The following is a 19,204-nucleotide window of genomic DNA, read 5'->3' as shown; positions in this document are numbered from 1 at the left end:
ACAATAAAAAGTACAAACAATATACAAACAAACTCATTAGAAGTGTGATCAGATTACTCACTTAAAGACAACCACATGTTCTTGGGGTCTTGAGTGATCTGGTAAGCACCAAACCCAGCTGCACTCCCAAATAGTAGGCCAGCTGCTAGAGAAGGCACACTACCCGCTTTAGTTTAGATACTTAAATTCTGCACTATCCTCTTCCCTTTCCATAATGACTTTGAAACTTGCAGAGTTATGATAACTGTCCCCAAAATGGTCATCCACTGAAACTTCAACCACTCGATCGGCTTCATTCCCTAGGATTAAATCTAGCATTTCCCATCTCCAGTATATCTATATACTGGCACAAAAAGCTCTTCAGGACGCAGTTTAAAAAGTCCAGTCTGTCTATTTGTTTTACACTATCAATCACAGTTAATGTTAGGAAAGTTGAAATCCCCTACTATTATAACCCTGCTTCTCTGCTGCCTTTCTGTGGCTTGCCTATATGCCTGCTCCTTTATCTCCCCCTGTCGGTTGGAGGTTTGCAGTAAAATTGCAGCAAAGCAATCTCTCCTTGTTTTTTTGATTTCTCAGCTCTACCCAGATGGCCTCACTTGAAGACTGTTGTAGAACATTCTTCTTCATTACTGCAGCGATGGTTTCCTTTATCAGTAATGCAATGCTCCCACCACAGTTACATCCACCTGCCTATCGCACCTGAAAATTCTGTAGCCTGGGCAGGAAGACTTATTCTGGTTATAAACTATAGTGTCATTGTAAACTCCACCATTTTTGAATTCTTTCCCTCTCACAGTATGCAAGATGACCAATAGATTCTGACTCAATAATTTTAAAAAGTAAACTCTACTCTTAAATTGTCTCAACAATAAACCTATAATGTCAGTAATTAAAGTCAATGGTAGACACCAGGTGGCTCGAACTGTGAAGGAGAATATGGGAGCAAAATTCCTCTGACAGACATTCCATCCATCATAAGGTCTGTAATAACCAACTCCATGAAGCACTGGCCTACAATGATTATGTATTAGATATATAATGTTACTATACAGCTTGTATTCTCTGCTAAATGATTGGATCACTTCCAGTAAACTGTCTTTAATTCCCTTGCTTTATTTACTGAACACATCTTGGAAAGGAAGCATTGTGTTGTAGCCATTAAAACCTTGACTTCTCTATTTTTGAGTTCATGGCTGAATTATCTGCCGCTGCCTGCACATAATTCTATGTCACAGCACTTCATTTGGAAGAGAGGACAATGGAATTTGTTTCTTCCAAATCAATTTTGTTAAATGTCCATGATTTGATGTGTTCCTGATATTGAAATGGTAAACAATAGAGTAAAAGTTAGAAAGCATTGTGTAAAGCAAATGCAATAACAAATTTACAGTTACAGACAACCTGCTTGTAAGGCTCAATCTATTTTATCCATATCTCTGTGATTTGCCAATCATGGACCTAGGGCTCCCTCTACATGTTAATAAGGCCCCGCGCAGTGAAATTATTTTTCGGTGTACAAATATTTATTGTTGCAATGTCATGGAGCGAGTAACTCAGAAAACCAGGTTAATGTTCTGGGGACGTGGGTTCAAATCCCACATTCCCAAAAAAATTTGAATAAAATTCGAGCCTAATATTGACCATGGAAACACTGCTGATGGTTGCAAAAAACCCATCTGGTTCACCTAATCATAGAATCTCTACAGTGTGGAAACAGGCCCTTTGGCCCAACAAGTCTGCCCTCAAAGCATCCCATCCAAACCCATTCCCTTGTAACCCACCTAATCTACACATCCCTGGACACTACGGGTAATTTAGCCTGGCCAGTCAACCTAGCCTGCACGTCTTTGGACTGTGGTATGTAACTGGAGCACCTGAAGGAAACCCATGCAGACACAGGGAGAATGTGCAAACTCCATGCAGACAGTCGCCCAAGCGTGGAATCAAACGTGGGTCCTTGTGAGACAGCAGTGCTAACCACTGAGCCACTGTGCCACACTCTTGTGCTTTAGGTAAGGAAATTTTTGCCTGATCTGATCTACATGTGACTCAACATCCACAGCAATGCGGTTTATTCCTAACGCTCCTATGGGCAATTAGGAATGGGCAATGAATGGTGCCCTGTTCTCTGATAACTGCATCCTGTGAACGAATTTTAAAACAGCAGGAGCCAAACCTGCTCCACTCAGGTCTCAGCAGTTCCCTTTCTTTGAAGCCAAGAGGAACAGATTGAACCGTAAATCTACAGCATCCCAATAGTTGCCCTCTTTCTCAGGACTTAGATCTGGGCTTCCACCAACCAATAATTGTAAACTGTAGCCGAGCTAACTGCAGTACTGTGGGCACCTAGCCTAACTAATGAGTTCTGAGGTCCAGTCCAGAGCAGTAGTTCAGACATTCATTGCTGGCCACTGATTAATTTCTACTCCAGGAATTTGAAAGGATGTTGTTAGAGTCTGTTTTACATTTTTTAAATTTAAAAGCATAAGATAAAATTCTTACGCTTCATCCTGTATTTCTCCTACCTGAATGATCTCCTCATTATTTTTAGTACATTTATTTTCAAGATTTTCTTGTGATCTTTACGTAGTTTGACATCTCTAACGCAAACCGCCCCTGGTGGACTTGGTAAAGTTGCTAATCACACTGAAAATTGCTTTTCCAATGTCCTGGAGTGAAGCAACACTTTGAACATAAGAACAGTGAACACTAAGATGGCGAGGAGAGGGAACAACAATTGCTATTGATTTTGATGAAGCATTTTCTCCTATTTGGATGCCAAACCTTGTGATTTAACTTTGAAACCTATTTTTATTTAAAATCTATTAATTCTCAGCCTTGGTGCAGGAGTACCATTCTCATCTCTATGTGAAAAAGTCCTGAGTTCAAGCAATGCTGCAGGGCTTAAGCAAATGGTCAAGGAATTAGCAATTAGAAATTTTCTAAGAGTAAGCAGATATTCAGTCGTCAGCATGAAATAGCTAAAATGAAAGGTTATTGCTTTAATTTCTGTTTTACAGGAAACAATGCAACATTTCAGAAACAAAGCTCATTCTGTCCTCAGTGTAGCCACTCCCTAAGGAAATCTGCTGTCATGATGCATCTTGCCCCTCGGTCTTGTGCCATCTTCACACATTCATTGTAAACTCGTCTGCAATCACACTATGTTGTCCATCATCCAACTGCACCTCAGCTGACCTCTTCTGCCCTTCACTTTAAGGAAGTCATAAACCAGTCGCAGGGAGCATACGACAGAAAGATAAGGAAAAATAATGTAAAGGCCAGATTGCTTAGGGACACAAGCAACATGTAAATGCTGGTGAAGTTCGTGGCAGGGGGATAATATCAGGGCAGATGTTTACCTTGTGGTTCAGACAAAACCTGAGAGATCTCCTTTCATGCAAGGTGCCTAATAATTGCTAGGCAATTAAAGACCTGCCAGTAGTCTATCCAGATTCGTCAGAGAGCGGTGGATATATGTTAAGAGACTTTAGGGCCTCAGTGAAGTTGGAGAGAAACCTCTAAGAGTAGCCCCTTGCAAATACTTCTGGGTAGTTTGAGTAATTGTGAAAATATGAGGCTTTAAGAGTGAGAAGAAGTTAGAAAGACCTTTTCACACATGCTAGCCTGCGTCTTGACTTGGACTGAAACTACAGTCCTTTTTGTAGTTAATTAGTTTTCTGCACATCCTGTTGAAAAAACTCCACAGAGAACAGTATCCCATCACCAAGTCACCCTTTATTTACAAGGGAATAGTACTTGGCACTGGCCTAGCTTCCTCAAAGCCAGCTCTCAGATTCTCAGAGTGAACAGATCCTCTAATACTCCTGTTTATATCTGTCAGCCAGAGCTCGCTGATTGGGGCTGTTAATCTGGTCCAACCAGGGAACTCATAATCTATGAGATGCACCTGGCTGACCTCCTTACAACCACCAGACTGGTGTGTTATATTTTACTTGAAGTTTGATTCAACTCAATGCACCTATCATATAGTTTTTAAACTTCACCTTGACATAAGGCCACAGCCGAGAAATTAGATTGCGCCCAAAAACAGACGTATTCATGATTCAGGCAGCATGTAATGTTCGTACTGCCTGCTTTTTACAATAATTTAAGTGGGTAGGCATCTCTCCACACGTTACATATTAACTGCATGCTTCATTGCAGGAGCGAGATTATCAGTGACTTGGAAGTCATTGGTGACGAATTTTCACAGGGAGCAGTTCAAGTGTAGAAGCCTCTGACCTTCATCATCAGATTCCCTGAAAAATGATAAATTGCAGTGCCACAAGCTATCTCATTTTGACTAACAGCAAATGTACTTCATAAATAGCAAGTTCACATATGACTACTGTTGTGCTGAAGCTGAAGTGTCAACACACTGATGTAATCTTGACCCAACCATGCAGGATGGTAAGTTCAGCTACTCTACAATGTTTTGGCTTGATCCCTGGTGTGTATGAGGAATTTTGTAGAACCTCATCATCTTTGTGGCTTACCTACAGTTGCACTCAGAGAGGAGGATTAAGGAGCTTTCACACTAGAAGGAATGTAAGGCTGAATAATCTTTGTCATTCTATCGTTCAGTTTCAGACTGGAATTAAAGCTCTGCTAAACCAAGTTGTTTGGAATTTTAAAAAGGAGGATCCATTTTATCACCTTGACTCCCTGTAGTACTGTTTGTGATGAAGTCTGAACTGTTTCACCACTGGAAGTAAAAGCTATTTCATGTTTAGCATTTTGCTTCAGAAAATAATTCTCTTTTCAGAATAGTTCATTGGCAGAATGTGTATGTAGATTTCAAAATGAAATGTTGCAGACTGCCTCAAGACGGTTGTTTTTGATGTGGGAAAGATGTAAATTATATGCATACACTGGGGATGTGACAAGAGACTTGGAAAGTGTGTATTATGTCAGTTCATTTGCAGTTTGCAACTGTGGTAAATTAGGACAGCACACACTGAAATATCAGCTGAATATTTTTAGTCTGCGGAAAGGAGAAATAGTGATTTTAGGCCTTTTGCCCAGTGCTGAAGGTGTTTCTGTTTAACGTCACTCGCACACTACAGACATTAAAGTTAATGTCCTTTTCAGTACGATGGATTAGTCATCCTGTATGTTTGCAGAACACTCCCAGATGTGCAACACCATTCAGAATAAATTATCTTGTTGGTCAGTGGTAACACTGGTCTTAACCACTTTAACGAAAAGCACACTAGGCCTCTCCACAGGATTTATTGCAGCAGTTCATCAAAGACAGGACTTCTTAATCTCACAGCGCCACAGACACAGAGTTCGGCAGGCCCGGTAATGTAATTCGGCAGGATCATGGCCAATCCAAACTCTCCCTGACCTTGTCCCTAATTAGATCCTGGGTCAAAGGGCTGAAGCTCCACTTATCTATCTGACAATGACATTGTCAATTGAGGTCTTTGAGGAGTTAATGAATAATTCCATAAAGGTCTAATTTCCCCAGAGCTGCAATTATTACAGCTCCAGGCAGGAGGGAAAATAGTTAACTACCCACCGGTTAATCACTGTTAGGCTGTCAGCTTTCGGGTGGTTCTCAATCAACCCTACCCTGTGTACAGTCAAGGAACTGGAATTGTGGTAGGGCAGTGGTCCCAGGCAGCTACCATCCTGCCTTTGCTTCCACTCAACCTATAAATTTCTCCCATCACACTGGCCCCATGAGATCCTCCCATGGGTAGCCCTTCATCCTGAAAGGTTGTGGTGGTGCTGGTTGAGTCGGCAGAGTTGTCCCAGAGGAAACCATAGCCTCTTATGTGTCCTGGATCATGATGAGCTGCTATTGGTGGCCCAGACTTTCTCACTCTCTGTTGTAATGCCCATCGGTTGCCAATCAGCTGCCTGATTACTAAGTGGTCTGGCTGGCTTTTTCCATGTCTGTAGGCTGTGTATTTCTCTTCTGGGAACTCTAATGCTTTTGAAGTTTGTCCATAAGCTGGAAAATCCCAGACTGTGTCACTGAGAAGGACAAGAGCAACAAGATCATTGAATCACCATCTGCTGGAAGATTAATATAGACCTATACAGCTATCCTCACATTGTCTCTGGATGCAAATGTTGGAATTCCATAATTATCATCCTTGTAGGAATACAATTTGTGTGAAAACTGCAGGAGGGCAGGAAGAAGATCCGTCGTAACGTTGTGATGGGAGCTGCCATGCACGATAACTGTGTCAGCCATATCGCAAGAACAGTTTTAAAAATAACAAAGTGTAGAGCTGGATGAACGCAGCAGGCCATGTGCTCCTAAGATGCTACTTGGCCTGCTGTGTTCATCCAGCTCCACACTTTGTTATCTCAGATTCTCCAGCATCTGCAGTTCCTATTATCTCTGATACAATTTTTAAAATGCTGAGTTAATTTTGAGGCAATAGGATGAGGTTAAGGAAAGCATTGGTGTAGAAAGATGACTGTGCAAGTTGGATTTTAAAAAATTCTCTCCAATTCTTTATTTAAGTAGCCGTGTTTAGGACCATGCCATTCATGGGGATGGGGGCGGGGGGTGTGTTGGGGGAGGCAGGGGTGGGTTTAGGGTCGGGATATGAATATGCTCAGTACCCACTTGATGCTGGAACTGAATAAAGTGAGAGTTCAAACTCATGCCCTTGGCACTTTGGGACTGGATATTGGAATGTCAGTGCGCCATGTTAGACAACAAAGTATTTTAAGAAACATTTAGTCTGAAGTAATTCACTGTGTTAATTTTAAAGTGTGAAGTTACTTTGGAAAAAAGTGTGCATTTGAAAATCAAGCCTCTGGCATCACATTACATCACATAACCGAATAAACACAAAACAACTTTTTTTTGCCTAGAGCATTAACTGCTTTGAATCAGTTATTACTGAAGTGAATAAAAAATGCACTTCCACTGGTATTTGCCTTCCGTGATCCCTTTGAAATTGAGAATAGGTGACAAAGCCTCCTCCACAATAATCCTCGACACCGGTGTCCCGCAAGGCTAGTATTCAGTCCCTTACTATACTCCTTATACACTCACAAATGTGTGGCCATATTCAGCTCTAAAGGCATTTACGAATTTGCTGATGACACCATGGTAATGGATTGAATTTTAAACAATGATGAGAGGGAATATAGGAAAGAGATAGACAGCTTAAAAACATGGTGTAAAGGCAACAATCTGTCCCTCAATGTCAACGAAACAAAGAAGCTGGTCGTCGACTTCAGGAGCAGAGTGGAGCACATGCCCATATCTGTATCAATGGTGCTGAGGTGGAGGTGGTTGAGTGCTTCAAGTTCCTAGAAGAAATATGACCAACAATCTGTCCTGGTCCATTCACATCAAAGTCACAGTCAAGAAAGCACACCAATACCTCTACTTCCTCAGAAGACCAAGGAAATTCAGCACGCCCACAATGACTCTTAACAGCTTTAATAGATGCACCATGAAAAGCACCCTATTCAGATGCATCATAGCGTGGTATAGCGTGGAAGTGCATTTTGCCTGAGACCACAAGAAATTACACAGTTAGAAATGTAGCCCAGTCCATCATGAAGATCAACCTTCTTTCCGTTGACTCTGTCTACACATCCCACTGCCTTGGGAAAGCAAGCAATATAACCAAATATCCCTCCCACCCCTATTATACTGTCCTCTACCTCCTCCACTGGACAGAAGATACAAACGTTTGTAAACACAAAACAACAGATTTGAGGACAGCTTCTTCCCTGCTGTTATCGGACTTATGAATGTACCCTTCATGTATTAAAGTTGGTCTTGCTCTGCACCTTCTCTGTAGCTGTAACACTACATTCTGCATTCTGTTCTATTATCCTGATGCACTTATGTAAGGTATGATTTGTCTGGTTAGCACGCAAAACAATATATTTCACCGAATCTTGATGTTGTGCCAATAATAAATCAAACCAAATCAAATGATTTATGGGTGAAATGGTGGTTAACACTGCTCCATCACAGCACCTGGTTCAATTCAAGTCTCGAGTAACTGTCTTTGTGGAGTATGCACGTTCATCCTATGTCTGTATGGGTTTCTTCCCACGGCCCATTGATGTTTAGGTTAGGGTGGATTGGCTGTGCTAATCCAGGGATGTGCAAGCTATGTGGGTTGTTTGGGGTTACGGGAATGGAGTAGGGGAGGTGGGTCTGGTGGGATGCTCTTCGAAGGGTCAGTGCAGACTCAATGGGCTGAATGGTCTCTTTCTACACTGTCAGCATTCTATGATTATAAGCACCATTGATAACACAGTGGATTAACATTTTCTCAATCTATCTTTCCCGGAGTGAAGTGGACTGTGGGAAGAAATTTGTAAAATTCAGGTGAGACATTGAGCAAGGACCATTGCTACATGGCAGACCTAAAAGTCAAATTCCCAACCAAGTCTTGGATGTCAAAACAAGATTGTCACTCATATGTAGCAAGAGGCCGATTAAAGGGAAATTATCAATTATTATCACCTACAATAATACCTAATCTCAACTGAATATGCAGGCCGCTAGTCCATCACCCACCAGATAGAAACCGAATGCTTAGAATTAGAGCCATACAGCACAGAAATAGACCTTCAATCCAACATACCCATGATGACCAAGTTACCCAAACTAAGTTAGTCCCACTTGCTGCGTTTGGCCGATATCCCTCTAAACCTTTTCCTTTTCATGTACCTATTCATATGTCCTTTAAATATTGTAAGTCTACATCTACTACTTCCTCTGGCAGTTCATTCCACATACAATCCACCCTCCGTGTGCCGACATGGGTGTCGGAGCAGGCACCTGGTGGCTTCAACTCGCTGCTTACTCCTCCAGACGTCCACCTTGGACTTGGCGCCAACATCTTAGGGCATGCTACAATGACCGCAAGTACCTCATTTCCATGAACATTGGCATTGTTTGTGTACCAGCCTGCCTGCATTATTGTGACACAACTCCAATCCACTTGTAGTCCACGTCTGCACTTTAAAGCTGTAGTTTGGAGTATATTAGCACCTTTCAGTACAGTGCTGTTTTAAGGACACTTTGTGCACTGGGGCAGGAGCCTGTCTGTCAGACTGGACTAGAGTGCGTCTCAGGGCTACTCATTCATTCTCTTAGCACACACACATTTTGTGTCTACCTGGATTCTCACCAATTCCTTGCCATGCTGCACTTTGCCCATGCAGCCAAAGCTTAAAGGCTCCCAGTACTGCTGTCTTGCTTTGCTGCTCAGGGCAGACGTGGAACCAGGTAGCTTGTCATGGTTGTCAACCATCGTCAATCAAGCAGGTGAACAGTTTACTGAACTATTTCAAAGTCACACCTAGAACATGTGGGGGAAGTGCACTGCAAGTGCTTTACCAAATGGCCATGTCTCCAGTCTTTAGTCATGTCCAAATGGCCACTGTCAGTCAGGGGTCACATTCAGTCAGTCAAAGGTCTTCCGCAGCATCAGTCCAGGGGCATGGACTTGGTCAGTCCACTGCTCAGGACAGAAAGTCAGGATCCTATCCCCATAGGGGTGGGTGAGGAGCCAAATGTCAGGCACCCCACCACCCATTTTGCTCTTTCTGCCTGTCATGGACTGTTTTCTCCTAGAGTGAGACAAGGAAGGTATTGGGTGAGATGAAAGTGACTGGTACAGCTTTTAGTGCTAGTACCATTCAAGATTAGATGGTAAGGTGTCCCAGGTGAGTGAGTGAGTTGGCATCTTAAATGAATTAATGTGAGTCTGGGGATTTGGTGGATTAGAGCAAGTGAGGGAAGATGTTGCATGTGACGGCGAGAGTGGTAAAGCATGAGCCTTGGAGGGAGGTGTGTACAGCAGCAGAGATAGAGTGAGTGTGAGGAGACAGAGTGGCAATCTTGGACCAGACTGGCAGGGTCAGGCGCCATGTTTCCTTCAGTCAATCCTGGAAGTAGAGGATGGTTCTCCTCTTACGCCATCCCATTTACAAAGTCTAGGTCAATGCCTGTAAAGCAGGTACCAATTTCCCCTTTGTGCCATGTCTGGGACCAATGTCAGAGGGCAGCTCTGAACTGCTAGCACTTGGCAGGATGCACAACAACCTTTTAACAATAGCATTGGCATCAGGAAACCCGGGATATTGTGGCAACAGTAAGTACTTCAGGTTGTGTTGAGTGGGAGAATCTTGCTGCTATCAGACAAGATGGGCACCATAAGGGCATGGTACTTAATGAGGCAAGTTTGGAACAAATGCACGAGTAAACCTACAAGGCCTCATGAAGGGAAACCTTCCGTGAAATCTGATGAAATGACACTTAGTCAAAATATGAGATGATTCAACGCAATGTCTTTGCATGATGCCTCTCTGTCCATAATTTGTGTGGAGGCATTAAACCTTGTAAAAAGTGGGTTAAGTCTGTATGTAAAGAGCAAAAGAATGTTTTATGAATGCACTCATCCTTAAAATAGTTAATATCGCAAAATCAATTTTAATTTACTACATCAAAATGAACCTTTGCAAAATTCATTTATATTAACTTCAGATTCTTTGTTGGCTCTGCTGTTGAGTTTGAGCTTGAATCCCATGATGTTGTGAACAGATGAGCAGTACCCTTCACCACATTGAACAGATTGATCACTGCTCAACATAGGAAAGCTATTAAAACCGTGGCAAACTGCTGACCATTTTCCAACTGACCAGGGCATTTGAAATTGAATCATTTACTTCTGCAGTGATAATTCAGAAAAAAACATATTAAAATAGAAGCTTTAAGTTAATTTGGGGATCAACAAAGTTCCAGGAGATTCTACTGGCAAATTAATGTCATTGATGGTTACTTTCTATTTTGAAGAACTGATAAACATCATATTATGATGTGGGTGTGTGCGTGTACTGATTGTAATTTTAATGGAAAACATCTGAGGGAGTTAAGCCCATGGAGACATGTTGGCTTACTTGAGAAAAGCAAACTGCATTTATTCTTGTACAGAGGCCGGTTTGAACTTCACAGCAGTTGTGTTTGTTATTATTTCTGCGGCAAATGCTTTCATGTTACTTTTACCAACAGCATCCAAGTGTGCTCAAATTCAGTCCATTTATTGAAAAATGGATGAAATACTGTTGTAAATATCCTACCCTTTTTAACCCAATTTTTGCATGCTTGAATACCAAAGCGTAGGACCACAGTGAATATTTGGCTACCTCCAACCAAACCTAGGATCTCAAGGTGCTTGGTGCTTTCCCTTGTTTAAATGGGAGAGTTTTGACAGTGTTATATGGCATCTCTGGAAGTCTTCTGCTGTGCTGAAATGATCCATCTTTGCACAAGGGAAGTTGTAAGGTGCACCACTTGATTTTTCTTTGATGTACTATGTGTATCTGTTTCTTTAAAAAAATCCTCTCATCACTGGTGACAATATAGTGTCAGAGACTGGTAACTCACTATACTATAGACAAACTCACATCCAACAATGAATTGTTTCCCAAATTTCCTTGTGCAATGTGATAAAATCGAAATATAGATTTTATAAGAGTATAGAATAGAAAGTAAAGCTTTTGAATATGAACAGAATTAACTTTGTATGCTCTGCTCCAATTGTACCATGCCTCTTAACCTATAATTTATCTGAATGTTACACTGTCTTCACTCCCTGTAACTCCACAGGAGAGCTAGTACTTTCTATATATCTGCAGCTCAGATCTTTACATACTATCAACTGGGGGATGTTAATAGGTCAAATATCACCTGTGGAGAAATGGATGAAGTAACATATACACTTAACAAAGCACTCACCAACCACTTTAAACTGTTCATCAATTGCAACCTGCTATTGAATAAAGAATGTACGTACACAGTTTTTCTTACAAATTAATTTATTCCAGACCACACACACAAGACTGTAAATTCACAAGATGGAAAGAAAGCCATTCAAGCTCCTCGATACAGATTATAAAGATTGTGTGACTAGCTGTTCCTACAAGATCCCAGGGTTCTGGCTCCATGACCCCTTTCATGAAATCTGTTATACTGACAACTGTTAGAGTGAAGAAGAATTTCCTTTTATGTAAAATGTTGCTTTCATTTGTTTGAACCTTGCCCCCTTAGCTGGCAGTGATGGTGTGTGCATTGGCCACACCTCTCCGAAGAGGGGATTTGTGTGGTTGCGTAAATCAATCACAATATATGAAGCTGAAATATTGACTTTTAGTCATTCCCTTATTACTGATAGGAAGTGCATTCTGTGTCTGTTTTTAATAAATCATTATTTTTTTAACACATAGGCCCATGAAAAATTAGAAGACACAAAACTTGAGGCTGTACGTGATAATAACCTGGAGTTAGTGAAGGAGATCATTGACGATATCAACCCAATTGCAAAGGAGAACGATTCTGCAGCTGAACTCACTCGTATTCTCCAGGAACCACATTTTCAGGTAAAGGGCAATCTTACAATTATCTGATATCCTTTGTTTATGACAGCTGCTACAATGCATTTCATTCTCATTCCAATTGTAATCTTCAAAAAGATTACATTTTCGCTCCCTCAAATTGAATTGTACAGTATCACTGGGTTAACCATAAATGAGGAAACATTTTTAAAACAAAAAGACGATCCCCACTTATTACCATGGTCAAGCATTCAAAAGGTGAGTGGAACTGTAATAAAATGCCTGATGAGTCAATCATTGGACCATCACTAAACAATCCTTTAATCTTTCAAAATTGGTCCAAACGTTGTTAGATAATATGCTGTCACCCAGTTAACCTAAAACTCACCACTTCGTTGCCATTTATGGTTTATGCTTTTCTGTTTTAAATTGGGGTTGTTGTTTTATCATTTTTGGAGTGATATCCCTTGAAGAGATCAATGTGGAATGAGCCAAATTACCCAAATGTTGTCAACATGACCATAGGCTGTCTGCAGCACTCAAGGCGCAGGCTGTGTTTGGAGATTACTGTATTTATTAATTTGGTTATAAATAAACCAACCAGTTATCTTCAAGTAAACAGAATCCATGATAACTCATTTGTGTTACATTTATATAACACCAGAATGTCATTACAGCGAAGAGAATTTCTTTCTGTCATCCCCTCCTCCCTTTCTGTGAAACATGAAAATTTACGATCATGAATGGTGTGGATACAGATCACCTTATTCTGAATTTGACTCCCTTTGATCCAAATATCCAAGTTGTAGACTGGCATCTATTGTAATGTATTGTTTCTCATAACCTTCCCCAAAGCGATGCTAATTTACTCATTGTCTGCTGTTTTGCATTTAACTTCAATCCTGTGCATTATATTATAAAATGAAAAATAAAACCTAGAATGACTTCACACGTGCTGTTGTTTGTGTTTAACTAGAAACATTGTAAGCATAACAGAAGTATAATTTCTGGAGAAGGACAGATTTTGAGGGGAACAAAATCTAGGGTATTTGTCTGACTTTTGTGTCCATTCAGTTCTTTACTGATCTTCAGGTTAAGCTATAGTAGAGTCCTTTCGCTATAAATTTTCTGCTAAACACCATGATGAGATTTGCCCGCTAAATAGCACAGCGGTCTCTTAGTAATCAATTTACCAAACAGCGCACTGAGGTAACGATAAAATTCCAATCAATTTAAGCTTCCATTGGTGCTAATTTTGAAGCAGCTACTGAAACAAGACCTTTTATTTGATTTTTTAATGACAAGAGTGCAATGTTCCTTCAAACAATTTCCTACAGCAATCAAATATAACATACTCTCATTCAATTAAATAGTTCATTTGATAGATGTGTTGCTGCTAAACCATGAATGGAGTAATCACACTCCATTGGTACAGGTTTCAAAACAAATAAAGAATTTAATAGTTTGGACAGAACTTCAATTAAATTGTCCACCCTTAATAGAGCCAGAGAATTACTGCTGTTCATGCCCATTTCAAAGCAGCCTGGAGAGCTTTTATGGCCTTGTGCTAGTGTCCCTGTCTCTGAGCCAGGATGCTAAGTTTAATTCCCACCTGCTGCAGAAGTGTTTAATAACATCACCAAGCAGATTGATATAAAATATCTTGAAAGGGCCTGGATTGAAGTCCAACCTGCTGTTAGAGGTGTGTGCTAACACATCTGTACAGGTTGATTTTTAAAAAATCTAACAGCAGCCTTTGCATTGAGACTCTTAAACAAAAAAAATGTGATACCCAGCAAGAAAATCACAGAAGAAGCAGTAAATGTGAAAAATTGCATGAAATCTCATCACTTGTTTGGCCATTGAGCCATTAATTATTGGCCCTTAACAATGCTCAATGAATCATGGGTTCATGCTTTCTATGTCTAGCTGCTCACTGTGCTGAATGTAAAACCTCAATCCCTGCCTTTTGTGTAACAGTGAAGCCAATTTAATTTTCATGAGTGCCAATTTTGCTTCAGATAGTTTCATTTTTTTTCCCCTTGAGTTTCTAATTGGAAACCTCTGCAACAAGCATGGTTGCAAATCAGATGCAAAGTGGCATTTCTTTCAGAGGCTGGACAATATATCTCTCCAGTTCACGTGAGACTGGAAATACTTGTACCATTGCAGCAGCTTTGTCCTGCCCTGGAGGATGGCCATGCTGAACCAAGTTTCTGTCTCTGAGGTATCCATCACATTGCTCCATGTAGCGTAGGTGTTAATAGCTGTTAGACTAATAGGTATCATGCCTCATCAGTGATATCTCATGATGGAAGATTAAGGGCCCATTTCTCTGGACCATTTCTCTATAAGTAAGTTATTAATATGCATTTGTTATTTTGCAGTGGTTTAGTTCCATCCCTCATATGTCAAAAACATCCACAACACAGTCATGATATTTATATACCCAGTGAAGGAATCCTTTCTGGATTCAATAGGTCCACTTGTCCCTGGGAAAAACACTGATTTCTTTTTAGGATGGTTCAAGGAGATAATAAAAAATGTGGGTAGTTCACTGTTCCCCAAATCTTTTGTGATTTTCTCATTTATTCCTGTTTTGACAAATTATGAGCGATGTTGTTGTTGTGATTGAACACCTACAAAAAGGCACCATTTGTCTGAAGATTAGGATTACCAAAAGCAAAACTTCAAAAATGTACAGCTGTGGCTCCAGATCTCTGAGTGGGTCAATCAAGCAACTCTAAATTAGCTAAAGGTCCCTTGCAACGTGCTTGGTTTTAGGTCCAAATGACAACGGCACAACCCTAAGCAAATGCAACTCATGCCATGGATAATAGAATTTATCAAATGTGTCACAGGGCTGCAAGGTAGTTATCCCAAGCAGCAAATAGAATGACTCAATTCACACACAAAAACATTGAGTTAATTGGTACCAGTTAATAAGTGTTGAATTTGATTAATGTTTAGGCAGCAGATACATTTGGTTCTGTAGTCAGTACCATTATATCAAAAAAAATCCTCCAAATGCTGAAATGAAGGTTGATATTTAGAGTATTACAGTTATATAAAACTTTTAAAGTTTCTCCTGTTCTACAAATGTGCAGAATTATTGTGTTTGATCACACAAGGAATTATACAGCAGTATTATTAAAGTGTATTCCTCTGCAGGAAAGAGGCAACACATTCCTCTGTAGCATTTATTGATGTATGTGCAAAACTTGACCCAAGGTCTTTTGTGATGCAGTGGTAGTGTCCCTGCCTCTGAGTCTGAAGACTGCACTTCAAGTCCCACATAGCATAGGTGACCAGTTGATTAAAATATCTAAAACTTAAAACAAATTATTTTCAAGGGTGGTCCGTAGAAATGTTTTATAGTTTGAAACGTCAGTTTTTCATAATCAGTTCCTAAGAGTTTGTCACTAAGTACATGTCCTGTTCACTCCACAGTCCCTGTTGGAAGCTCACGATACTGTTGCCTCCAAGAACTACGAAACTCCACCCCCAAGTCCAGAGTCTCTAATGGACTCTACATTCAACAATCAGCCTGTTCCACCAGATGCTGTCCGAATGGTGGGGATTCGCAAGGTTAAGGGTGAACATTTGGTACGTGCAAAAATCCAAAACTGTTCTTTATTGTTTGAGACATTCAAAACACTGGATGGTGAGACTCATTTTACCAAGCTGAGAGTTTTGACAAGGATTTTAGGTACATTTGTTACAATGTTGAAACCTGTCCCCTTGCTTCAGGGCTTTGGTAGTGCGATTCAGTGACTTGCCAATGGGGTCAGAGTAACTCTCACTAATTCCTCATATCTTTGCTATCAGGGAGTACCCGTTCTCCCCAAGCTAGCATAGCCAAAATTGGAAAGGTAATTCCAAATTCCCAGAGAGGAGGAGCTCAGCTCACAGCAAATCCAGTCCAAATATCAGGAGCACACTATTGCTGTCTTATCTCAGCTCATTTAAGAAATTGGATTGTAAAGGGAAGTCTGTTTGCCAATACATTAAATGATTGTAAGTCACTTTGTGATCTATGTTCTGCTTTCTCAGTTTCAAAAGCACACCTATTCGCAGCAGCCTAAAGCTGTACCTAATTGAACAGTCGTGACAGAACTGGAATTCCATCCTGCCTGCATATAAACTATGGCTCCCTATCTGTTTGTGAGTTCTAAAAAACAAAGTGGCAAGAAGATGCAAGCAGTGCCCTCTGACATCTGTATCCAAAGTCAGCTAGACCAGATGCTTCTTCCCGGCCAAAACCATGTTATTGATTTGAGAGGGAAGCCATCAATTTGAAACATTAACTGAGTTTGTCTTGCCACAGATGCTGTCTGGCCTGTTGAGCAAAACCAACATTTTCTGTTTTTATTCCTGTTTTTGATTATCTGTAGAATTTTGTTTTTGTGTTACTTTCCTTCCACCAAATGTCTTCCCACATTTGTGATTCCTTTCCTCTCCCTGCTCACTGCCTCAGATTGAACCAGACCATACTGTCTACAACCTTAGCATCCTATTAAAACTCGACCTAGGTTTCAAACCTCATATCCATTTCATTACCAAAACCACCTACTTTAGAAAGGTCATATAAATACAAGTCATGTTGTTATTGTTATACTTGTGATGAGACACTAAACAAGTCAAAGGGGTTTAACAGGATTACTAAGAAAGTGGCAAAGTGGTGACCTCCCATCCTTGGTCCAGACATTCTGGGGTCAAATTTGAATGAGGAAAGTGCAATCATCAGGCAACGAAACAAGCTGATTGTCAGCCTATAAGCCCTTCCTATAGGCCTGATGATAAGCAGAAAGAACAGCAGAAAATCCTGGTCAGTAATCCTGAAGCAGCCAATGAGAAACAGCTGCAGCAGTTTTCCCATAAATGCGGAAAAATAGAACAGGAGCCATGTCCAACCTGTAGAAACGAGGATAGCAGAAAAGACAGACTAACAGAAGGTGATGTATCTGTGATCTATATTGTGAAGTTTGATTACTACTAATAATCCTGCATCAGACCTTCAGTTTTTAATGCATCAAATTACATGACATATCACATTCTTTATGTACTGTTTATTGTTGTGTTTGTCTTATAACACTAATCTGCAAAACTCATGGTTTTGCAAAATGAGGCAGGCTAGCACAGGAAATGCTTTAAGAACGGTGAACTGCAGAATGACGAAGGTAAGACTTGATGTAGTCAATACAGAAAATAATTATAGTTACATTCAGTGTGAAAATAATTACTTATCTTGGAGTCATAGAATGAGTTAATTATAAATAACTTTTCTGTAAGGTACCTGTTTAGATTCAACAAAGGTGCTCAAACCAATATATAACACATCCCAGGGGTAAGAATTGCTACTAATTTCATGGATTTCTAATACAAAGAATGATTAAAAATTACTATGGATGCAGCTTGGGAAATTACTTTTGTATAGGTGGTAAGTTGTCTCTAAATAAGGATAGAAGTCACAATATATTCCAGTGGCTCTTAAGCACATAGTGTGCAAATAATGTGTCACTGCAAACTGCCATAGTATGACATTTCATATTGGTTTCAATTTCCTTTTGGGGCCATAGATAGTGATTTACGTTTTAATGGAAATACAGAGTTGCTTATTTTCTCATAACTTTTTCACAATGATACAATGATAAGAATCAAAGGAGACACTGTTCTACACACCTCACAATAACAATGAACATCAGGAGTGAGGCTGTCGAATACTAGTATATGGAATAAGACTCAGAAGCTGACAGAGCCAGAGGAGCAGGTGAAGTAAGAACTACAAGACAGGCAATACAGTGTGGAGCTGGAGGAACACAGCAGGTCAGGCTGCATCAGAGGAGCAGGAATGTAGATGTTTGGGGCCTGGGCTCCTCATCAGGACTTTTCGTCTGCAGTTCTTGTTATCTCCAAATGACTCATAACCACAAGATAGGCAGCCGAGACAGGGATAGGCCTGAGAGCTTGAAAACAGAGTGAGTGAGGAGTGTCCACCTTGGAGCAGTCTTCTGTAGTTGGCTGTCACTTCAGTATAGGGGAAGAAGCTGACAGATGAGCAATAGTAAGTTTTTCTCTTGATCTAATTTTTTAGATGAGTTACAGGATGGCAGGTCAGCTTGACCAACAGGAGTGTTCATGCTGCAGAATGTGTGAAGTTACAGATGTACAGTCATCACAGATGGAATCATTTGCTGCACAAGCTTGAGCTCTGGATTTCAGAACTACTGCAGCTCGAGATGTCTCTCTGTAAGCACGAGGCAAAGGCTTTAGATAGCGAACTTCAGGAGGTGGTCACACCACAGGTTAGAACTGTACAAACAGTGAGGGAATGGGTGACCATCACACAGAGAACCAGGCAGGCAGTGCATAAGTCCCCTGAGTCTACCATGCTTGCTAACTGGTATTCCATTTTGGAGACTATTGAGGAGAATTGTTCCTCAGGAGAGCACATTCAGAGTCAAGTTGATGGCACCACAGGTGTCTCAGAGCTATAGAGGGCGAGGAAGATGAAGAGAAGAGCAAAAGTAATAGCACATTCCATCGTCAGGGACCAGGCACAGTTTCCGTGGCTGTCAAAGTAACTTATTGCCTCCTTGATACCAGCGAAAGGGATGTTATGAAGTGGCTGCAGGACCTTCTGCATGAGAAAGGATGATTAGCCAGAGGTCATGGTACAGAGTGGGTTACTTAGGCAGGAATGGGGAGGATGCCCTGAAAGCAGATTGCAGGAAGATATGTAGGAGATTGGATGGAGGACATTGAAAACATCATCCTGGATTATTCCCAGGCCTATGTGCTAAGAAGCAAAGACGTAGGAGAATTCGGTACATGTTCGAAAAGCCGATGTAGGACGGTGAGC

General features: G+C 40.7%; 1 protein-coding gene across 5 annotated transcripts in view; it reads left to right on the top strand.

Moving 5' to 3' along the window:
* mpp2b (MAGUK p55 scaffold protein 2b) overlaps positions 1-19,204 on the top strand; it is a 529,160-nt gene that overhangs the window by 430,316 nt on the left and 79,640 nt on the right. For all 5 annotated transcript variants that reach the window (XM_048560704.1, XM_048560703.1, XM_048560705.2 and 2 more), the window contains 2 exons: positions 12,235-12,387; positions 15,793-15,948. In XM_048560704.1, coding sequence (XP_048416661.1) covers positions 12,235-12,387; positions 15,793-15,948 — 309 coding nt within the window. The remainder of the gene's footprint in view (positions 1-12,234; positions 12,388-15,792; positions 15,949-19,204) is intronic.

This window comes from Stegostoma tigrinum, chromosome 31 (assembly GCF_030684315.1).
Source record: "Stegostoma tigrinum isolate sSteTig4 chromosome 31, sSteTig4.hap1, whole genome shotgun sequence".
Lineage (NCBI taxonomy): Eukaryota > Metazoa > Chordata > Chondrichthyes > Orectolobiformes > Stegostomatidae > Stegostoma > Stegostoma tigrinum.
The sequence above is the reverse complement of the archived record's forward strand: the minus strand, read 5'-3'. Positions and strand labels throughout refer to the sequence as shown.